This window comes from Aspergillus undulatus (genome assembly GCF_047715775.1).
Source record: "Aspergillus undulatus strain CBS 261.88 unplaced genomic scaffold BDV17scaffold_4, whole genome shotgun sequence".
Lineage (NCBI taxonomy): Eukaryota > Fungi > Ascomycota > Eurotiomycetes > Eurotiales > Aspergillaceae > Aspergillus > Aspergillus undulatus.
The window spans coordinates 477,650-500,411 of NW_027396608.1; the positions used below are offsets into that span (position 1 = coordinate 477,650).

Below are 22,762 nucleotides of genomic sequence, written 5' to 3' on the forward strand. Positions count from 1 at the left end.
TGACTTGTCTCACTGTCCCTCACGAACGCCGACGAATGGGCTATTGACGAAGACACGAACCGACCGCATCGCCTCTCCGATAACGGATACATACGGCTCCTGCTTCAGAAGAACCTACCAACACTACTCCTACCGCCTCGAACGCCGGATTCAGCTCCAGATATCGAGATAACGACCGTACCGGAACATAATTGGGTGGTTGGAACGTACCGAACCAGGCCGCATACGCGCTGGAAGTGGAGAAGATGTCGCCGCCGGCGTCCGTCCCAAGCTCAACAGCGACAGCAACAGCCATAGACACGCCCGAGTCGCAAATCGCCAAAGCGCCTACGAGCACGCACACGAGCTCGAGTTCGAAGCGCGACTACAAGGGGTTCGTGGCTGGTGTGTTTTCGGGGATTGCGAAGTTGAGTGGTGAGTTTATGCATACAAACACATTACTTTTGTCTCGATGTGATTCGGATTGGCGCTAACTGTTTTCTTTTCGTCTCCGGCAGTTGGTCATCCATTCGACACGGTCAAGGTGCGGTTACAAACGAGTAAAGATGGGCACTTTAAGGGTCCGCTGGATTGTGTCTTGCAGACTGTGAGGAAGGAGGGAGTTGCGGGGTTGTATAAGGGGGCGACGCCGCCGTTGTTGGGGTGGATGGTTATGGATTCTGTGTGAGTTCAGCCCGTCTATATTGGGCGTTTTTTATCGTGTAATGACAATGGGGGGGTCAGTACTGACCAATTTTGGTGATTAGAATGCTTGGTTCGTTAACGTTATACCGCCGACTACTTCTTGAGAACGTCTTCTCGAAGCCGTCAATACGTGCCGTCACGCCGTTTGCTAAGTACCAGGCCGACCCTCATACGCTGCCTAGTTTCGGGCATGGTATTGCGGGGATCATGGCTGGTACGACGGTTAGCTTTATAGCTGCGCCTGTCGAGCACGTCAAGGCTCGGCTTCAAATTCAGTACGCCGCGGATAAGTCAAAGCGATTATACAGTGGGCCGATAGACTGTGTTCGCAGGATTGTAAGTCCTCTACTCATAGCCCGAAGAGACCATATAATGCTAACCCCGACAGCTGAGCACCCACGGCATAACCGGCCTCTACCGCGGTCTCTGCGCAACAATCCTCTTCCGCTCATTCTTCTTCTTCTGGTGGGGCTCCTACGACGTCCTCACGCGCCTCTTCAAAGAACGCACCTCCCTTTCAGCGCCCGCAATCAACTTCTGGGCCGGCGGCATCTCAGCACAGATCTTCTGGATCACGTCGTATCCGTCGGACGTGGTAAAGCAGTGTCTCATGACGGATCCGATGGGCGGGGCGCTGGGCGATGGCACGCGGAGGTTCCAGTGGTGGAAGGATGCTGCTGTTGCGGTTTATCGGGAACGCGGGTGGAGAGGGTACTGGAGGGGGTTTGTGCCTTGTTTCCTAAGGGCGTTTCCGGCGAATGCGATGGCGTTGGTTGCGTTTGAGGGAGTTATGCGGTCTTTGCCGTAATTAACTTGTATGAACTATGGTTGGGATAAATAAAGATATATACAGGCTATAGATCTAGGATAGACAATTGGGCTTCTTAGCGAAAGGCGCAACTCCGCATTGCAGGGCTCTTCTCTAAGATTGGCGCCTGCGTAGTCATACTAATGGTCGCTGTGAGCGTAACTCCGCGACATTTCCGCAACCGGCGATTCCAGTTCCGCACGTGCAACGGCCGAGATTGAGCGAAGATACTACCATTAAACTAGGGTGTTCACTTTCTGACTAGCTAGATCGGTCTGCAGATGTTCATCTAGACCCCGGCAGATAGCAAAGCTTGGCTTGTCGCAATCTAGGCTCAGGCTGGCCCCGTTGCGGATAGTTTGCCGGCGATCGTCGTCATTATCGCCATTTTCTCTCCGACCACTTTCTTCTCTCCAAACCAACTGCACCTTTGGCCCAAATCAGGGACGTCCACTCATTTACTTACAGCGTTAAGATATTTCTCAGTTCTTCAGCATTGCTTCAGTCTGTGTTAGAGCTGCGCAACCTTGCCAATCCGCCGCCGATCCCGCGATTGACCACGTACGACGAACGAGACCGCACGCAATCTCATCCAACTACCTATACGCCCTCGAAAGCTCTCGAACCGGCCAGCATGGCCGTCGCGCGCAACATGCGGCGCACGAGTCCAATTACATATGTCCTAGCTTCCATGCTAGCATTCGGCTTCCTCTGCTTCCTGTTCTCCTCACCGTCACCTCCGCCCTCCACAGATTCATCATCATCATCATCCTCCTCCTCCACGGATTCACGACTCGAAGACACAGCAGAACACCCGCTCTCCCCCCCTACAAAACCCTACATCCCACAGCCTGTCCACAATGACGGCCGCCACCCGCCCCCGCCCGTCGTAAAATACAACCTCAACGACCTCACAACCAGCAGCGACGCCACGAACAAGGGCGAGCGCGTCCTAATCCTCACACCCCTCGCCCGCTTCTACCAGGACTACTGGGACAATGTCGAGAAACTCAGCTACCCGCACGAACTCATAAGTTTGGGTTTCATAATACCACACACGAAAGACGGGAACGCGGCGGCCGCCGCGCTCGAAAAGGCCATCTCCAAAACGCAGACCGGCGACGTCGCGAATCGCTTCGCGTCAATTACAATCCTGCGTCAGGACTTCGACCCGCCCTTGCAATCGCAAGACGAAAAGGAGCGCCATAAGCTCGAGAACCAGAAAGTTCGTCGCGAGAGCATGTCCCGCGCAAGGAATAGCCTGATCTTTACGACGCTCGGACCGAGTACGTCTTGGGTCCTCTGGCTGGACTCGGACATCGTCGAGACACCGCCGACTCTCATCCAGGACCTAACGAGCCATAACCGCCCCGTCATCGTCCCCAATTGCTTCCAGCGGTACTACAACACCGAAACCAGGAAACAAGACACAAGACCCTATGATTTCAACTCCTGGATTGACTCCTCGACAGCTCATAGTCTCGCGGAGTCCATGGACCCCGATGACATCCTCCTCGAGGGCTACGCGGAACTGCCCACGTACCGCAGTCTCATGGCTTACATGGCTGATACGCGCAGACCACGGCCTAAGCGCGTGATTGAGCTCGATGGTGTCGGGGGCACGGCGCTCATGGTTAAGGCGGATGTTCATCGTGATGGGGCCATGTTCCCGGCTTTCCCGTTCTATCATCTGGTTGAGACGGAGGGGTTTGCGAAGATGGCTAAGAGGTTGGGGTATACTGTGCATGGGTTGCCGGATTATTTTGTAATACCTCTTTCTTCCTCCCTTCCTCACTTTCCCTCTGGGGCGTTTAGTTATGGATAATTTGCTAACGGTTTTGACGGTCTAGGTGTACCATTATAATGAGTGATCCTTCTATATCTCATCTTACATCTCGGTTGTTTAGGTTTAGGCTCCAATTGCATGGTTTGTTTCAGGAATACGAATACACAGTAAGGAATAGAAAGGCATTACCTGATTTCCCTACTTTTTTACTCTATTCTACTCTATCGTTCAACTTGCTCCCTCTTGTTCAACTGCGTAGCGGCTCTTACGTGTATTGCAGACACACAATCAAGGAGCGGGCCAGACAGTCTATAAGGGACTTAGAAATAGTCTATTTCTATGTCGTCAAGCCCCCAGCCCGTTCGGTGGCTGGTAGGCCGACTTTGAGCCTCCATCTGGTTTGGCGAGGAACGGAGAAGCGAGGAAAGGAGACACTAACTTAGTACTTACCGGTGACTGAGATATATATATATATATATCATTAGTTATCATAAAGGTCATGATTGTGATCACGGCCATGGTAAAAGTAGTCACAACATTAACAGAAACTACCTTAGGTACCTAACTTACCCAAGGTCCAAACCGACCTCGACAATAAGTTGAACCAAGGTATGTATACCCAGGTAGGAAATATGAATGCATTCTACAGCACCAGGGAAGGAGGGGGGTGTGGTTTAGGGGGGCAATATGACAAAGAAATACGAAAGACCCGTAACGCAGATAAGATCATAATTAATCCCTGTAGGTGCATCGCAGGTATTGGAACTACTGTACTATACTTTCTGTGCTGCAGGTCCGCGTGGTGGTCGGCTGGCCTCTTGCATCTTGTCGCTGCGGCGCCGGCGCCACTGTGTGTCAGAGATTAGGATTAGGGCTACTAGTGCTGTTGAGGTTACTGCGTTGGTTTGTGCCCTTGCCTTCTGGTAGAATTTCCGTTTAAGTAGGATTTGGATCGAAGACAGACTCTCTTAAAGAAAAGGCGCGGATGTCGAATCCTTGTCATTGTTAGGGTTGTCTGGTGTGGCATTCAATGTTGGTTCGCGCGATATTGACAATAGTTGAGCGTTTCAATGGCTACAGTACTATGATTCATGGTCTGGCTACAATGGAAACTAGGGGTGGTGATTAGTCTGGTTTGTTTGTCATTAGATCATTTATATTGGGTTTTGCTCTTCTAGATGTTATACCCCGAGTACTTTTCTAGTGCTGTGGCGATATATATCTTAGCTCAAAAAGTAGAGAATCCCGAGATTTTGGTTCGTTAGGTCACAGATCAGAGCGGCATGCTGTAACCCTCCGGTAGGCGACTGGAGGAGCAAACCAGAGCGTGATTCACCCCTGGATGCGCAGCCCTAACCTGCATATCGTCTAATGATAAGCCTTCTCAGTCCCATGAGATCCTGCAACTAGTTAGCATCGTATATAGTACCAAGATGAAAGGGAAACAAACGCAAGCATGATCCCTGCACCAACAGCAACAGCCGCAAATTGAACAATGGTCTTCTTGATCTCTTCGCCCTTGTTCTTCCCGGTCTCCAGCAGCTCAGGAATAACCGAGACCGTGCCGACATATAAAAACGTTCCAGCCGTAAAGGGGAGAAGCATGTCACCCCATGTAAGGCTCGTTCCTAACAGACCAGACACAGGCTCTGCACCCGCAAAACCCTCTGCAGTAGCGCCAGGGCCACCGAGCTCCTGCACGGCGATGCCGATGAGGGTTCCCAAAAAGGCCCCGATGGCTGTGACGAATTGCGCACCCATGGCTTTGCGCTTGGAGAAGCCGGACTGGATGAGAAGGGCAAAGTCGCCGACTTCGTGCGGAATTTCGTGGAAGAATACGGCGACTGTGGTTGTTGCGCCGATGGTGGGAGAGGCATAGAAGGAGGAGGACATGGCGAGGCCGTCGGTGATATTGTGGGTGAAGTCGGCAATGAGGTTGAGGTATCCGCCTAGTTTGACGCTAGGGTTGATCTCTTCTCTGGGATTGTCGGCGGGCGCGTCCGGCTCGCTCTTTGCGGACTTGCGCTTCTTGAGTTCGGACTTGTCAGAGGTTACGGCGCCGGTGGTGACAGCGGTGCCCAGTTCGTGGCTGTGGGAATGACTGTGAGAGTGGTCGTGTCCTTCTCCTCCCGTCGCGATGCGGAGGGTCTTATCCATCGCGACGAAGGTGAAAAAGCCAACCATGATTCCGAGACCGAGGAGCAGGTTGCGGTTCGGCTCGACCATGACAAAGCGCACATGATCTGGGGAGTCTTCTCCGAGGAAGATTTCGGGGAGGAGATGGAAGAGAGTGTCACCGAGGAGGCCTCCTACGGCGAAGGCGACCATAACGGATAACGAGGAGGGGTCGATGTTCGGAGGGCATAGCGCTAGGAGGAAATCTGGTGGGGTCAATATGTAGCACGCAACAAGATGCGGATTGAGACGTACTCGGAGGTCCGGAGATGTAGAGTGTAGCAAGGAGGGAGTTCACGGCCGGGCTGCCGGGGAAGAGGATGGAGAAGATCTTGGACGTCAAGCTCGTGGTTTGGGGGCTTGTCGCGCGCTTATGGTCGTTGAGGGACTCCACGAGGGGACAGCTCTAGATCAAGTTAGAATGGGCTCATAATGTCCCTCAGTTCAGTGGGAGAGCACGTGAGAGCTTAATTCAACATATACAAGCTGCCCAGACTCATAACGCACCTGCAATTCCTCTTCGATCTGACTGACAGACAAATCGCCAACTGCGAGTTCTTGAGCAGCGGCCACAACAGAGAGGAAAACAAGGCCCACAGCCAACGCAAGACCAATATTGCGGGCGGGAGATAGACTGAGTAGAGGCATCGTAGATGTATAGTCTAGAGCGAGCTAGACATGAAACCGCAGCTGCTTCAAGGTACTCGTCGGTTTTCCCAGGCGGAGGTTGTCACCTGTCAGATCAGCCAAGTACTCCGGCCGATGTCGCTTATCGGGCAGGGTACGTGCAAACATGCCAAGTCTGGTGCAAACAGCATCAACTCTAGTCTTTCCCGCATCGATAAGGATTTTTTTTGTTCGAGCTAGCTTCACCACCTTGCAAGACTCGAGCTTCTCTCAAACCACTTAGTATTCAAGATGGGTAATATTCGCCAGGCAAAGAAAAACCGCTCCTCAGCGCCCAAGCAGAAACCCAAGCGGTCCGGCGTGCTCAAGAGCGGAAAGAAGAAGATCAATGTCCTCGGAAACCAGATTATCGCAGACAACTGGTAGGCATACCAGATTCGAGAATTACAGCAGTTAGAAGCTAACCGTGCCTCCACAATAGGGATCGTAAAGCGACACTTACCCAAAACTACCGCCGCCTCGGGTTAATGCACCGCCTAAACGCCCCCTCTGGAGGATCCGAGAAGCGCAAAACCGCAGGTGGCTCAGAGGACGTCGGAAACTCGCTGCACATCAAGGGGAGCGTTGACGCACAAAAAAACGCCGCCGTGAAGGACGTCAAGGTGGAAAGGGACCCCGAGACCGGAAAGATCATTCGCGTCATTCGTCCCGAAGACGACGAAGTCGAGATCGCGGGCCGCAAAGTCCGTGCCTCGAACCCGCTCAACGATCCGCTGAACGATATATCCGAGGTGGAGATTGAGGTAGCGCCGCAAGGGAAGAAATCTTCAAACAACATTGTTCAGCAGCTGGAGAGTCAGGCCGATGCGGAGGGATCGGTACCCAAGAAGCCCCGCCACCAGAGCACGAGAGAGACCGAATGGATTACGAGACTTGTTGAGCGATACGGAGACAACTATGCGGCTATGGCGAGGGATCGAAAGTTGAATCCGATGCAGCAGACAGCGGGTGATTTGCGGCGGAGGATCAGCAAGTTCAAGGCGAATGAGGCCTGATTGGTTTCTGGTTAAAGCGCATTCGCGGCGAATATGGCGTTTGGTTTTGGCAAAAGTTCATACGGGATTCTAGACTTTTTTGTTGATGTTCTTCTTTCAGACATGCATATAGTATGTCGGCAATCTAGTGGCATTAACACTACAATACCCTGCAAATATTATATGAAGTGTGCTCACTCAGAATCCGTGCTCTGATACGCTCATCTCCATCCTGCATAACCAAAACAGACTAGACCTCAACCCTAACAATGCGCTCATTTACTCTATTTCGTTGATGCCCATGTCAACTTGTCAACAAAGCAACCAAAAACAACCTTCTGCTGCTTCTCTCTCCTCTCCCGCACCTCCATCTTCCCTCCTGCACTGCAAGTTCTTCCTCCCATCTCCTCCATTTCACCTTCATCCCACCAAGCTCACCATCAAATCCAACAAAATGCATCCCCTCTTCAAAGTCTTCGGCCCCATACTAACCATAACCACCCTACTTTTACCCATTCACACGCAAATCGGATGGTGAGTCCTCCACATCATCCAGTCCACACGGAGTCCATCCACTAATTCTCGACCGCGCTCACAGCGACTCCAAAGCAAACCACACCCTCTGCCCCAATCCAGAAACGCGCTTCTGCGCGTCTGGGTCTCTCCAGGGTCCGTCGATTACATCTTGCACGGCTGGGGAAGACGGGAAGGCGGAGATTAGGTCTTGTGCGTTTGAGTATGTAGTTGCCCACTCACCACCAAGGTCTAGGCGGGAATGGCCAGATTGATGTGACGAGGACATTATAAGCTATCTGGTATTCTCTCCGTGGGATATGAAGGGACTGCTGTTTGTGAGTCTGCTTCATTCCTCTGCCCACCACACCAAGCTATATCGAGATGTAGCCATGTGGCCCTCTTGTTGACTCTGAATCAATGAGTGATTGTACAGGCTACGAATCTACACCTCAGGCCGAGGACGCAGTTTGTGCGTTTAATGGGACCGGATATACGCCCGCGGGATTTGAGGTTGACGTACCGGAGACGATTCTGTGCGATGAACATGACCTAAACGAGAACGATAGCGATATTCAATTAGATTCGGAACTCGGCGAGCGTGGTGATCAGGCAGTGGCAGAGATACATCGTGCTTCTTCGGTACTGGGATCGACTACGCTTTCAAGTTTCGACGATGATATAGCGTCAGAGACTCTGCCTCTGCCTACCCGGCCTACGGCGCAGGCCCCAGTCTCACCTATTTCGGCCGTTGGGGACGTCGGTCAGGACAGGAGTGTTGTTGGCTCAAATCCCTGGCCTGGACATGGAGATGGCCATAGAGATGGCGAACATCAGCATACCAAGACCAACACTCAAGATGAAGATGAAGACGCACTCACGCTCAACATAGTCCTCGTCATCCCCACGAGTACAAGTACGAGTGCAACTGAGGTCTCGGTACCAGTGTCAGGAACAGGAATGCCTTGGGTTCCCGTATTCGGTCCTTCGTCCTCTACATCTACACCGGTGATGTTGACGGCACCATGTACAGATCCAGAAACGAGTCCTAGTTCTGCATTCATCGCCTCCGTCGGAAATAGGACAACGACCACGGGTCACGCAGGGCCTGACACACCCGCACCGGCATTTTCGACATTAACGCTCTACGGAACGCCCCATCCTGGTCCTGTGGATAACGGCAATAGTGATACTTCGAGTTCGAGGTCGAGCCGGAATGGGAGTGCAGCGCATATACATGGGATCTTGACGAGCGATGTGGAATACTTGCATCTGAAGACGATGATTGTTACGGCTGTTTTGTCTGTTATCTTGTGGGGTTTTATACTGTGCGGTTGCTTCGAGGAGTAGGTTGGTTGGTTTGGTGACCTCGGATTCTCGATTTCGTCCTGGCTTTGGGGTTTCCTTGGATCGTTGCTCTTGAAATTGAGAGGGAGGAATATGGATATGATTATTTGTGTGTGTACGTGTGGGTTTGGGGGTTGTCACTTACGGTAGCAGGTCTATTGGTTGATTTGATTTGAATGGCTGACTGACTGACTGGCAATTTGATTTGATATGAGGGAAAAACTTTTCTAAATCAATTTCGTATCTCGTTTCCCTTCCAATATTACCTACATGACCACCAACCAAAACCAAGAAACCTGCAAGTGCTACATCAAAGAACCCACTTCGCAGTTCGTACATTACATATCGCTAACAAACCCCTCCCTAGCAACGCTCCCCCCATCCAGCTCAACAAAGTAATCTGCATCCTTAATCGCCTCAATCCGATGCGCGATCGTTACAACCGTCGACTCCTTCATCTCCTCCCTCAGCACAGTCTGAATCTCCAGACTACTCTCCTGATCAATCGACGCCGTCGCCTCATCTAGAATAACTAGGGAGCTGCGACGGAGGACAGCTCTTGCAAGACCGATGAGCTGCCGCTCGCCCTGGCTGAGGTTGCGGCCTCCCGCTTCAACGTGTGTGTCTAGTGTCCAGTTGCGGCGGGCACAGATGCGAGATAGCACGGAGAGGCACTCGGCGTCTGTGTACTCGGAGATGGGGTCGAGGTTCTTGCGGATGCTGCCGGGGAACAGGACGGGGTCTTGCGCCACGAAGGTCACGCGGGTTCGGAGGGCTTGTTTATTGACTGTGCTGATGTCGATGTTGTCTATTATGATGCGGCCTGACGATGGGGTTACAGCGGCAAGGAGGGAGATCGCCAGGGTTGATTTGCCGCTTCCTGTGCGGCCGATTAGGGCTGTTGTTGTGCCGCCGGGGATGCGTAGGGAGATGTTGGTGAGGGATGGGTCGAGGTGCGGTGCGTAGCGGATGGAGACGTCTTCGAATACGATGTCTGCGCCGAACTTTGGCCACGATGCGGGTGGGTCGATTGTGCCGGGGGGTTCTTGGTCGACGTGGAGGAGCTCGTGGATACGTTCGACCGAGACGAAGTCCATCTGGAGCTGACCGTATTGGCGGCAGAGGCCGTGGGTGGCGTTCACGAAGCTGTTTGCTGCGATAAGGGCGAATGCTGCTAGACCTGGGGTTACATCGGTGTAGAGGGCCAGGACTGTGAGGGCGAAGGTGGAGAGCGCGGAGTAGCTTTCGAAGCGGTAGGAGAGCCAGCTTTGTAGGGACCAGTAGAAGTGGTCCATTCCTTGGAACTTGTCGACGACCCCTATGACTCTGTCTTGGAAACGGGGTTCAGCGTGGAAAGCGCGGACTGTGGTAAGGCCGTGGAGGAGTTCGCCAAAGTTCGAGATCAGGGGGCTTAGTGATACCATCTCGAGTCGCCGTAGGCTTTGCGAGGTTGGTAGGAACTGCAAGAACGTAAAGACGAATGCTGCAGTGAGTAGGACCGAAAATGCTAGAAATAGTGGTGTCACCGAGGCGATGACGAGCACGGAGGACACCCAGGTTATGATTAAGAACGCAATCATCTGGAACTGCGAACTGATATCTCCATCCACTACTCCGATATCTGATGTAAGTCGATTCATCAATCGCCCAACAGGAGTCACATCAAAGAACCGAAATGTAGCATGACTGACCCCGACCATGACCTCTTGGAAGAGTTTCTGGCCTGCGCTATAGACAATAGCCAGCATAAAGAGCTGAGCTACCACCATTGTGATAGCTGTGAATGTCGTGATGCCAAAGAAGACGAGCAGCCACGGCCGCACATTCTCAGTCGGAGCGGGAAACTTATCAAAAGGGTTCGGTGGGGTCCATAAGAGGGGCTGGGGTAGGGCTGAAAATGTTGTCCATTGTCCAGAGGCAGCCTTGTTGAAGAACGAACTCCCAAAAACGTGGGAGATTTCACTATACGCCTCACCCCATTCCTTGAGGAACCAGGACTGCGCAACGGCCGTTAAGCGATAGATGGAGATGACAATGATCAGGGCAATCCACCATCTGTACCTTCCGGCCTTGACATAGTTCCAGTAAACCGCAGCCTTGACGCCCCATTCTGCTCGGTGTTCCTCCTCGATGAATTTGGATGGTACAGCTGCCGAGTGGTCCTCCAGTCCAATTGCATCTGATTCCTCAGAGTCCTGAGTATCGCTTGTTTCGTCAGCCGTATCCTCCAAAGACATGGATGTCTTTGGCTCCACCACTGCTCGACCATTTTGGATATGCACGATTTGGTCTGCGAGATGGCGAACAAGATGGATGCGATGGGTCACGAGAACAATCACACGGCCTTCCATGAGAGGACCAGTCAGACACCTGCGAACGATGGTCTCGGCCGTATTATGGTCCAATGCTGACAGGGGATCGTCAAGCAGCAATATTCTAGCCGTGCTGTAAACTGCCCTCGCCAAAGCAACACGTGCTTTTTGTCCGCCAGAAAGCCCAATTCCATTCTCTCCCACAAATGACAGGTCGCCATGCTTGAAACTCGCGAGATCCGGGAGCAATGCGCAAGCATCCAGGACCCGCTTGTACCGCTGCTCATCATAGGGTGATGAGAACAAGATGTTGTCCCGAATGCTCATACTCTGCAGCCATGGTGTCTGCGCGCAGTAACCCATCATTTCACTGGAGATATAGGACTTTCCTTGCGTTTTGTCTAGCTCACCTAACAACCCCTGAAGAAGCGCTGTCTTTCCGGCACCAACTTTACCGTACACGACAGTCATGCCAGTGGAAATGCTCAGATCGACTTCCGACAGAACAGAGGTGGATTTCCCAGGCCATGCAAAGGAACAAGATTCCAGCTGGAGCGGAGCAGCGTCTGCAGAGGATGTAATATCTCTGCTTTCTTTCTCCGGCTCCGTCATAAAGTCCTGTATACGTTCCATAGCAATGGAAGCATTGATCAACGTCGTGATCAAATTAGGTATCGCTCTCAGGCGCGTATCTAACATAGTAAAGAGTTGTAGTGCGGGGAATATTATGTCGATACTTAAAGGATGGCCAGCCAAAAAAGTATAGGCCCAGAGGGCAACGACTGAGAAGAGGCCACTGGCAAGGACATTGACAAAAGAGATACCGAGAGACCATAGCCTCGTAGTAACACGCAGTTTCAGCTCGGAATCTCGGGCCTCCATGACCTGGCGAAGCCAGTGGTTTTGCCAACCATACCAGCGAAGATGGCGGAGTGCCTCCACGAACTGAGACGAAACTTGAAGCCTGGCATCTGTAGCAATTCGCCGCACACGCTCCCATCGGAGAAGTGTGCGTGTGATAAGTGCATTAATCGACTGTGCGACCAGGACCACAAAGACTGCCAGAAAGCAGGACGGCCCGAGCACTTTCCAAACAAGCACTACCGCTATCACCAGGCCCAACGGCTGGTTGATCAGCTGGTCAAAATCCCAAAATCGCTGTGAAACCTCGTATACATCACCGCGAAGTAGGTTGAAGATCTTGCCCATGGTAACGGGGGCCTTGGATTTTTCTTTACGAGGAGCTCGCCACGAGGTCAGGAAGCTCCATAGCCACGATAGTATTGATGACTTTTTGAGGCATTCATCTTCCGGCTCTGTATTTTCCGTTGGCTTATTTTCGGCGCTTTGGTCGAATACATTCTTCCTCACGAGCGCTTTCTCGTATACCATCATCATCATTTCACCCCTGCTGCGCTCGTAGCACCGTCTTCCGTACCAGAGGTTGAAGACCTGTGATTGTGCAGCTACCAGACGAAGCGCCAATGACAGCACCGCATAAACAAGTGCAATGCGGTTAGACCGGTTTTCGGCTTTCATTGCCTGCAACAGCTGTTGGAGAAGTAACGGTGTCGAGAATTCTGTTTACCAGGTCAGGGAGTTTTTTTAACCACAATGAATAACAGACGTACCACATATCATCTGTACGATTGAGATCGCGGTGATGATGAGAATGTCGATTCCGTTTGCCTGGAGCAAGCGACCAAGGACACCACCCTGGAGCTGCCGAAACTTTTCGTGGAGCCTTTTGTGTTGGAATTCGAATCCTAGATACCACACATCACTCTCATCTAGTTGGCGAATCTTGCCCACCGTCATTAAGGGAGCCATCCAGGACACAGTTAAAAACTGCCATAGCCGTAGGTTGTCCTCTGGGCTTCGGAAATCACTTGATGGCTTCTGGCCTACCGCGCTGATGTCGTGGCATGGGAGCAGAGCCGAGCGAAGGGGCATAGCAAGGGCGACCACGCAACCCAGAAGAGCAGCCGCAGCGCCTAGTTGGACGGTGAAAAGGTTGGACACTGCATAGGCATTGTAATTGACAATGAAAGCAGCCTCCAGGATACCCGCAGCTAGGAAAAAGGTGAAGGGAAGAATTGGACTTGTCCTTGGGCGCTCGGATGCCGTGAGTAATAGAGCCCCAGCCTGGAGAGTAGATATTAGTCACTATCTGTTTCAGAAAATGTGTATGCTTACCCAGGAAACAAGAAGAGCACAGTTGGCCAAGTTGGGACCATTGAGCACGGTTTTTATGACTTGAGCGGCGAGCCCTATTACTGAAACCACAAAAAGAGAGATGACCCAGCCAAGGCGATGTTTAGTGTGCTCTAATGGTAGATCCGGACAGGGAGGTGCGTCTTGGACAAAAGGCCTCATCCATTTAGGACGCTGGACGTAAGGCAGTCGCCTCAGTACATAGCTCAGCCAAGCACAGGAGATAATAGCCACTGGAATCAGAGCAGAATACGCAATTGCGCATGGCGAGAGCCGAGCATTGGGCGAGTCCTACCATCGCGATAGTTAGTTCAAATGATCCGCGATTGGGGAGTGCAGGACTAACCCAGATGACCCGGCATAGTCCCAGCGCGCCATATTCCATCCCTGATGGCATTGGCAGTGTGAGGCTCAATGGAAAAGAGACATTCAACTGCTGACGGGCTGTTGAAGGATGAAGGAAGAGTGAGAGGGGGTTGGATCCCCCTCCACGCCCTAGCGAAACGGGGCCGCTGATTGGCTGAATTTAGAATTCCTGGGGCATCACTTTTCACAGTGCCAGTAGGGTTCAAGAAATCTTTCACCATCATTGACCTCTTTTGGCTTCTGTCTTTCGAATTTATAGACAGTTTACCAGAATTTCGGCAACCGGTGTCCAGAAATTGTCGAGTTAGTGGTAAACTACAGAAGATCTCGAGTGTCGCATCGGGAGCAGAAAATATACTTCGGACTTTGGACGCCTCTCAAGATTTGCTTTTTGATGCCCGCTGCTAGACAACCATTGCCACAGCATTATACAGTCTGCAGCCGAGCTACCAGATACGACGAAGATAGGCTTTCGGGAGAAACATTAAGGTTAGCATGGAGGTGGTAGTACTCCGTAGTAATAGGTGCCGATGATAGGCGTGCCTTCCTGGAAATCGGGCATAGGGTCGCTCCTGCTTCGCGAGCATAAAACGCGGCCTCACAGAGTTGGAAGGTTTTACTGTCCCGGAGTCTGGGAACCTTTCGTTCATGTCAAAACTAAGACATCTGATAAACTACTACAGAGCTCCTCGGACCCGGGCAGCTATAAGCCCTTGTCGCCAGCAAAAGTGACCGTACGTCTTGAACAAAGATATATTGGTATCGTACCCCCTTGGGCAGTACGAACACCCGGGCCACTGCCAATAAAGAAGCAACGCTCAGTGTAGTAAGAATGACACCTCTTGAGGTATTGATAAGCATCTACGGCTCGCCTTCACGCGACTTTCCCTTTTCCTTCTCAGCGGGCATACTAATCCGGTGAACAATTCGAACCCAGCGTCTTCGCCTCCACTCACCCATAACGTTCGACCCGAAGTTCCCTCGTTCCTCATAGTCTTGGAATGCTTTCTCCTTCCCCTTCTTCCCTTTTCTCCTCTCTCCTCCGAGACCATCATATCCAAGCGCTGATGCCACATCATCATCACCTCGAGGCGACGACAAAGAGGGTAGATCCCAGACCCAGCCTCCAATTTCATCACTGCCGGCCCCGCTTTCTGAGGGCACGCCCGGAACTTCGAACCCAACGCCTGTGATCATGCGCTCAACAACCCACTCACGACAATCAAGGTCGAGCTCCCATTTCTTGCTTTTCCACGCCCATCCAACAGGCGGCTGAACGTCTTCGAAGAAGCGACAGCCTTTGGGTCGATCGCCTGCAATGCGTGAGGGGGATAGCGGATCGTATGGTACGGGGCTGAAAAGGAATGTCTCCCAGTCTTGCTCGGCGTACGGAGCTAGAGAGCGGTACTGAATTTCGAATATCTCGACTTCGCGCTCCTCGGGGTACGAATCCAGTGATATGTCGCCAAGCAATTTCATGAAAGGCATGTGTGGTGACAACGCGTTGGCAGGTGGCACAGTTGGCACTGGATTTACGTCTTCACTGCCCAACTCACTGGCGATATTTTGGATGAATTCTTGGATGTTGGGGTGTTTCGAGAGAATTCCGGCATTGCCACCAACAAGCATAATATACCTCCACGGAATGAGATGGGAAGTCAGGAACAACGCGGCAGTCAGAATAGTGCACGAAATAAAAACGGCGGAAGACAATCTTTCGTTTGCGAAATTTGTCATTGGAGCGAATGCAGAAATCGCTGCATCATGTACATCCGAGAAATCGGCCATGCAGTTCTGCAAATCACGCATATTGCGGAAAAAGTCCTTGGAGGTTTCCGGCGCTGGCTTGATCGTTTTTGCTGGAGCTAGTGCGGGTCCCTGGTAGGAATAGTAAGGAGTTATGCTCGATGTTGACGTCGATGGAGGCGGGGGATGGCGCGCCAGAAAAGTTGGGACCATGACGAACAGAAGTATTATCGCGATGGGAAGCACAACCAAGAGATGAGGATCGAGGCATATGAACGAGTAGACGAACAGAAAGGAGAAGGTATGAGACGGTTGCTTCCAAGCAAACAGGCGCTCAACTTGATTCTGAAAGCTGAAAATGATGCCTATTCTGCGATAGTTTCAGCTCGGTTCAAGTCCCGTTGTCCGTTCGAATTTACCTCGCATTGAACCGCCGGAAGTTATTGCCCATCACAGGAAGACTAAAAGCTGGACGCTTCATGTCTGAGGGTGTGGGCTTTGCGCCCATCGAGACCGACTCATCTTGCACATCCTCGACAGGGACAACCTGCTCTAGAATTCTGGTTTAGAGTTAGTAAGAAAAGAGTCAAGACTGTTTTGAGAGGCGGATAGGACTGATCGTATGCGTACTTGGTGAGCAGTCTATCCTGCATGGAGCGACGAACGCTCGACAGGGACCTTCCATGGCGGGCTGGATTCAAATCGTCTGTAGAGGCGTCCTCAGATCTGCCTCGGAGAGGCGGGGTGGGATCATCGCGGACGACAAAGGCACCCGGGGTATATTCCTCCATGATACCTTGAGCAAGATGCCGTCGAAAAGGCAAGGGGTTGCGGCATCTCTAGAGGTTGAAGAATGTGAGAGACGACAATGAAGAGGCCCGGTGGTTGTCGCCGGAGGAGCACATGCTCAAGCTCTCAGCCGAGCTACCAGTCAGGTTACGTAGGGACTCTTAAGGCTGTTTGGTCGGGGTAGGAGCGCCAAGAACTATGCAAACTACAGCCTACAACGCTTTATTGGCCACGGTATTTTGTCACAATGGATAAAAGTACATTCTAGCTGTCAGTTAATCGTCTGAAATCTTTGAGGTATTCGTACTATCAATCTCAGTTTTCATTCTCCGAGACAGCAGCTCTTTGTCCTCGGCCACACCGGTTCAAACTGTCGAGATGCTTGCAGGCACCGGCTGCACTGATCGGCGGGTAATTTCATTGTTTGGGCTGTTTGCAGCCAGTTCCGTTCACAGCACAAAAAAAGGAGCAGGGGGCACGACCGTGGTCTTCAAGAGATTGTTGTTGATTGATTGTGCTTATTCATTGCTGCTGTTTTCTTTTTCACCTCAGCTCTTGAGCTTTGTCTAACACGCCGTGAAGACTCAGACTGCGAACCCTAGCCCTCGACGTGTTTGTTTGCTTCTTAGTATTCTTCAGTGTAGTTCCTTCCTGTTGATATACGGAGCACGCTTGTACCCTTTACGAACGCCAAGTCCAGCAGAACTGCCCCGGACAAACTTCTCTGTCAACTTTCCTTCAACATCTGCTTGACACTGGTCATATCAACGTCCCGGTTCTCCAGGAACCGGTCAACTTCTCTCGTTATCCTTCACATCTCACACGTCGCGCCTACACATCTCAGCTTCCTGGAACAGAGTCGCCTGTTCTCGACCCCCGCGATGGACCGTTAGCGACCATTAATGGTCGCGCGACGGTGCTGGTCAAGGCTTTCTTTCGTTAGGCATTGAAACAATTTTTAGCTCCTGAATGCCTTTGCGATTGGGCCTTCACACCGAATTTCTTCCCGATTTCCGCCCTCAGATCTCTCACACCCTGGACGCATTCCCCGCGTCCAGAGCCTGCCCGACCGAAGTGCGACCATGCCGGAAAAGCTGTCGGACCAACAGACTGCAGGAAAGGGGCACTCGCGTGTGCAGTCCAGACCGTCTAGTCCTTCAGGAAACGAAAACACCGCTTTGGGAGGTAAGGGACTTGGAGTTTGTTCATGGCAGATTACAGGATTCCATGTGGCTAATCAGCTTTGATTTTGATCATTAGATGTCACTCCCGGCCGCAGACGATTGCAAAAACACTCTTCGACGACATTCCTATCCGATGCCTCTGAACAGCTCCCGAACAATTTTGCCGGATCTAGAATGAGTGCCCTCAGCAAAAGGAGGCTCTCTATTCGCGATCAAAAGGTGCCTCAGGGCCCGCGGCCACAGGACCAGTCACGCAGGTTTGTTACCCTGATATTCCTGCTTGTCCGACCAAAACCCGGACTCATGCCGACAACTGCACCTGTGATGTCTTTATCTCTAACGTGTAGTCTATTATAGTTCGGGCGTGGTCCATCACTCCGGCAATCCCTCCATCGACTCGACGAACGGACCTCTCAAGAACAGCAACTCGCGGGTTGACCTTCGATCTAATGGCATGAGTAATTTTGCTAACCAGGCTCCTTCTGAACATACGGAATTCCTCGCTCCTGTCAGTTTCGACGACTTTCATAATAGTATAATGGCCGAGCCGAGCCTAAGTCAGTTTCCAATGCCTGGGGCCGCAGCGAGCGGATATGACCGACAACCTACGTCGTTTCATCCCACTAATCCGTGGGTTAACAATACTACCGACAACAACACGTCTGGACAGGAAAAGACCTATTCACGACGAAAGAGCTTAATTGGGCAGAATGCCCCTCCAGATCCCTCCTCTCGACCGCCAGCGTCCACTGCAGCAAGTCGGAACCGCCGACAAAGTCTTGTTCAAAACCAGGCCCCTGCAAACCCTGCGCCGCGGGCACCACGTAAATCAATCGGACCTGGTTCTCTTCCTACAACCGCATCTGCGAGACGGCAAAGCCTATCAGCCAGGAAGGCAAGTGCTGATACCACCAAGCTGGAGCAAACAAATTACCTTCGTCCGCGTAGCCAGCATCATGAACAGAACGGGATCAATGGTGCGAAACTTCCGTCGAGTGTACGGAGTGCAAAGGCCAAATCTTTCCAGCCCCCTCCAAGTGAGATGGGCGACAACTTCCTAACGACGACTGGGTTCGGAGATCATTCTCGATCGTCTTCCACCAATGCTGTTCGAACCCCGGTGAGAAATCCAGCTGGAGAAGCCACAACACCGACCTCTTCCGCGAAACGCGTGTCAGTGATGCCTCCTCATGCTACGGGCCTTGGAGCTCGTACAATCAGTCCGACTGATGCGCGACGGTTGAAGCGTCTATCAACAGCGCCTCAAGCGCATCCTTTGCCGTATACCCCACCAACACCAACGGAACCTTTGCCTGTCCGTCCTCGGTCGACGACTCACTCCCCTTCCAATATCCCGCGAAAGTGTGCAACCCCGTCTTCCACGCGCACCACACCTGATCCCAACCGAAAGTCCTACAGCTCAGGCTTGTCTCTGTCCTCAAACACGACCTACAACTCTGCGAGGAATTCCAACGGCTCGCTACAAACAAGGCTGTCCCAGAATTTCTCGTCATCTCGACTTCCGACGCCTAAGCCTCGTGTGGAGCATACCATGACGAATGATACTGAAGAAGTTCCACCAGTTCCAGCTATTCCCAAAGCCTACGAGTCCCCCAAGAGCGAGATGGATCAACCACAATTTCCGATTCCTCGCAAATCGAGTTTGCCGCTGGAGATTGAACTTTTGAAATCCATGCATGTCTCCGACTCTCATTCGAACGCTGAACGGGACACCTCTGAACCGGTGGATGGACGGGCAATGAAAACGCCCGAGGCCAAGCCTCAGCCCAGCGCGGCGTTTGGCAGGAAAAACATGAAGCTGCCACCTTTGAACTTACTTCCCTTGGACACACCCATGGCTACCAAGATTGAGGCTTTAGCTGATAGGGAAGATGGCCCCGACCCCTCCACGCCCTCTGCTCAGATAGTATCAAAGACTCCGAGCACGCCTTTGACGGCATCAAAAGCAAATTATTTCTCTTTTCGCGATGAAGATGATGCCAACCCTCTCCCTCAGGCCCGGAGCAGCACCTCGCATTTTGCTCTGAGTACGTCTTCTAACATCGCACTGAGGACCGCGAGCAGTTCTAGTGCTCTTGCCTCCCATGATGGCATGCCCGGTGGCGCGCGAACCGTGTCACCGTACATTTCTTATACACTCCCAAAGAGCAACAGTGACTTCAACCATTTGCGTCAAAAACCAAGCGGAGATTACTCTCCCAGGATATCTCAGTCATACAAATTAACTGGGCCTCGCCCTCAGACGCAATCTTCCGGTCTTTCCAATGCTGAAGCGGTCGACAAGACCTCCACCCCTTCTGACGCTGACAACAACAGCACTTCTCTGCGCAGCAAGATTACTTTGTCGCGGAAGCGAAGCAATTCCAAGCCTCAGCAAGGACTCAATGTTACTACTGACCCCAAGAAGTCCGACTTGATGCCCCCTCCCAAACTTCCAGCCTCTGCTACCTGGAACAACCTTTCAACGGCAAAGAACCGGAGTCCAACTTTGAAGCCAGCCTACCTGAAGTCCAGACGACAGTCGTCCTTGACAAATGTGGCAAACCCAGCTCTCCGGAAACCAAGCTTTAGCAGCGAGCAAAATCTGTCGTTAGAACCTACCATCTCCCGCGAGTCTCATGAAAGCGACAACAGTCAACACCGTTCCGCATCGTCGATCTTATCCCCTGTGCACAAAATCATCAGCTCGGCTAAGTCGAACATGGCGACTACGTCTGTGTCTACCGAGAACCGCTCAGAGACCGAAATATCGATTGCCGACGAAGAGATGCGGAGACTGGGCACCAAGCGGAAGGATTTCGAGAAAGCCGCAAGGGAGTTGGACGACCTACGCCACAGAGCTGGGCCGAAGGACCGCGTAAATCCGGCACAGGCGCTCAGGGTTGCCCATCTCAACATCTTCGAGCGTGGAGAGATTATTGACTTCAAGGACATTTATTTCTGCGGCACTCAGGATGCAAAGAAGCATGTTGGAGACTTGCATGCGCAGAATGCCAACTTTGGCTATGATGACGATCGTGGAGATTACAACATTGTTCTTGGTGACCATTTGGCCTACCGCTATGAAGTCGTTGACGTCTTGGGCAAGGGTAGCTTCGGTCAAGTTGTCCGATGTATCGACCACAAAACAGGCAATCTGGTTGCTGTCAAGATCATCCGCAACAAGAAGCGGTTCCACCAGCAAGCGCTGATCGAAGTCAACCTTCTCCAGAAGCTCAAAGAATGGGATCCCCATCGCCGTCATAGCGTAGTCAACTTTACGCAGAGCTTCTACTTCCGAGGACATTTGTGCATCTCAACTGAACTACTGGGAATCAACCTTTACGAGTTCATCAAGGCACACGATTTCAGAGGATTCGGCATTAAGCTGATCCGACGATTTACGAGGCAAATCCTCAATTCGCTCACGCTCTTGCAGGCGAAAAAGGTCATTCACTGTGATCTCAAGCCTGAAAACATCCTTCTAGTTCATCCTCTGAGCTCTGAAATCCGGGTGATCGATTTTGGCTCAAGCTGTTTTGAAAACGAGAAGGTCTACACATACATCCAAAGTCGTTTCTACCGTTCTCCTGAGGTCATCCTAGGTATGTCTTACGGCATGCCAATTGACATGTGGAGTGTTGGTTGTATCCTGGCGGAGCTCTACACCGGCTACCCAATCTTCCCTGGCGAGAACGAACAGGAGCAGCTTGCCTGCATCATGGAGGTGTTTGGACCACCGGAGAAGCATTTGATCGAGAAGAGTACACGGAAGAAGCTATTCTTCGATTCTCTTGGCAAACCAAGGATAACAGTGTCTTCCAAGGGACGGAGACGCCGCCCCAGCTCCAAGGAGCTCCGACAAGTGCTGAAATGTGACGATGAGGCCTTTTTGGACTTTATTACCCGCTGCCTCCGATGGGATCCTGCTCGTCGGTTGACCCCCAGCGAAGCTCTGAGGCATGAGTTCTTGACGGGTCAAAAATTAGCGCCCAGGACGAGAGCGTTTGGAACTCACTCACCCGGTAAGCGGGTGAATACTCTCTCCACCCCGACCTCTACAGGCCGGCCTCTTCCGGACCCGCCTGGAACGAGTTACAAGAATGGCACCCCTCGCAGCCGAGACCCTTCGAACTCTTCACCCATAAAGGCGACTGTTGGCAAGCGTCACTCCACCGTTAGTGGGCTGCCGCCGTCCACGCCCGCCAAGCGAGGTACAAGCACTACAACTACGCCAGGTTCCGCCCTGCCTCGTGTTTCTGCGAGGAGTATCAGCGGAAAGCCAGACCTCGCAACTGCGGCGGCGGCGACAAGCTTGGTAGGTAGCGGCGGCTGATGCACAAGTCCGAACTTGACGTACCAGAGGACAATGGCTAACTTTAAACAGAAGCCGAAATGATCAGGGTATACATATTTTGATTTGCGTTTTCTTCTTCCACTTCTTGCATATCTGTAATAATACTTTGTTTGATTATTCAGTTGCATAGCAGGCCGGGGACGCTTGTGGTTTTGATTCTATTCTTACGATACATTGACTGCCGGCTAAACATGCCGGTGGATGAGGCAGGACATTTCTTCTTATACCCTCACTTGAGCTTTTGCATGTCTGCCATGACTTGATTCTATTTGTCTTGTCTTCCTCATCATTCTTTTGTTACTGTCAATACCATGTTTTTTTTTGCTATTGTTACGACCGTGGAACTGAGTTCAGACCTTGACTTTACACTTGACTTTGTTTTTGCATTGCTTATTCTTCGACGACCATTGACAGCGACTCTATATTACACCTGCGGAAGGAGACGCGCGTTGTCGTCTGTATATGGACTTTTCTGGCGTCAAACTGCTGCGCTATTTTCGCAGAGTTGGCCCGGGCCTGTTATGATTAGAAACTATGGACATACAAAGACCAATGAATAGACATGATTGCGATCCGTGCTGTGAATGTTTGTAGACACAAAGTACAGGGTTTGAGTACATAGATACGATAAGATAGTGAATGCGGAGTCGGCGTTTCGAGTTTCGGCCTACTTGGCCTCATTTCTCGCATTCGCTCCTTCGCCCTGTCAACAACCTCGACCCACTGGTCAACCTCCTTTCTCTGAGCTTCAGAAACAATCTGCTTTCTCAATTTCATAGCCCATGCCTTGAGCGCTTGCTCGCTGCAGTCCGCGACGCTG

General features: G+C 51.8%; 7 protein-coding genes across 7 annotated transcripts; 5 read left to right on the top strand and 2 right to left on the bottom strand.

The window, feature by feature from the left end:
- Positions 1–245: 245 nt before the first annotated feature.
- BDV17DRAFT_279340 (mannosyltransferase complex subunit MNN9) lies at positions 246–3,363 on the top strand (the record flags this gene model as incomplete). The annotated part of the gene is made up of 6 exons (XM_073759701.1): positions 246–414; positions 498–663; positions 747–1,020; positions 1,073–1,488; positions 2,126–3,257; positions 3,343–3,363. The coding sequence occupies 6 exons, from the start codon at positions 246–248 to the stop codon at positions 3,361–3,363; spliced, it is 2,178 nt and encodes a 725-aa protein (XP_073619893.1).
- Positions 3,364–3,777: 414 nt separating this feature from the next.
- BDV17DRAFT_252740 (uncharacterized protein) lies at positions 3,778–4,269 on the top strand. The gene has a single exon (XM_073756583.1). It carries the CDS (start codon positions 3,890–3,892, stop codon positions 4,142–4,144), a length of 255 nt encoding a protein of 84 aa, XP_073619894.1. The 5' UTR covers positions 3,778–3,889; the 3' UTR covers positions 4,145–4,269.
- A 143-nt stretch (positions 4,270–4,412) lies between these two features.
- On the bottom strand, positions 4,413–6,170 carry BDV17DRAFT_252742 (Zn(2+) transporter YKE4). The gene is made up of 4 exons (XM_073756584.1): positions 5,961–6,170; positions 5,709–5,859; positions 4,729–5,659; positions 4,413–4,678 (listed from the first exon to the last, which is right to left on the bottom strand). The coding sequence occupies exons 1-4, from the start codon at positions 6,099–6,101 to the stop codon at positions 4,663–4,665; spliced, it is 1,239 nt and encodes a 412-aa protein (XP_073619895.1). The 5' UTR covers positions 6,102–6,170; the 3' UTR covers positions 4,413–4,662.
- Positions 6,171–6,320: 150 nt separating this feature from the next.
- Positions 6,321–7,315, top strand: BDV17DRAFT_252745 (nucleolar protein 16). Its single transcript, XM_073756585.1, has 2 exons — positions 6,321–6,502; positions 6,562–7,315. The coding sequence occupies exons 1-2, from the start codon at positions 6,372–6,374 to the stop codon at positions 7,133–7,135; spliced, it is 705 nt and encodes a 234-aa protein (XP_073619896.1). The 5' UTR covers positions 6,321–6,371; the 3' UTR covers positions 7,136–7,315.
- A 253-nt stretch (positions 7,316–7,568) lies between these two features.
- Positions 7,569–8,977, top strand: BDV17DRAFT_287422 (uncharacterized protein; the record flags this gene model as incomplete). The annotated part of the gene is made up of 3 exons (XM_073761171.1): positions 7,569–7,648; positions 7,713–7,840; positions 8,064–8,977. 3 exons carry the CDS (start codon positions 7,569–7,571, stop codon positions 8,975–8,977), a joined length of 1,122 nt encoding a protein of 373 aa, XP_073619897.1.
- A 335-nt stretch (positions 8,978–9,312) lies between these two features.
- On the bottom strand, positions 9,313–16,403 carry BDV17DRAFT_279342 (putative ABC bile acid transporter; the record flags this gene model as incomplete). Its single annotated transcript, XM_073759702.1, has 6 exons — positions 9,313–12,866; positions 12,918–13,431; positions 13,483–13,791; positions 14,800–15,982; positions 16,032–16,172; positions 16,243–16,403. 6 exons carry the CDS (start codon positions 16,401–16,403, stop codon positions 9,313–9,315), a joined length of 5,862 nt encoding a protein of 1,953 aa, XP_073619898.1.
- A 514-nt stretch (positions 16,404–16,917) lies between these two features.
- BDV17DRAFT_252754 (putative protein kinase) lies at positions 16,918–22,514 on the top strand. Its single transcript, XM_073756586.1, has 3 exons — positions 16,918–17,586; positions 17,662–17,842; positions 17,943–22,514. Exons 1-3 carry the CDS (start codon positions 17,484–17,486, stop codon positions 21,919–21,921), a joined length of 4,263 nt encoding a protein of 1,420 aa, XP_073619899.1. The 5' UTR covers positions 16,918–17,483; the 3' UTR covers positions 21,922–22,514.
- The last annotated feature ends 248 nt before the right edge of the window (positions 22,515–22,762 follow it).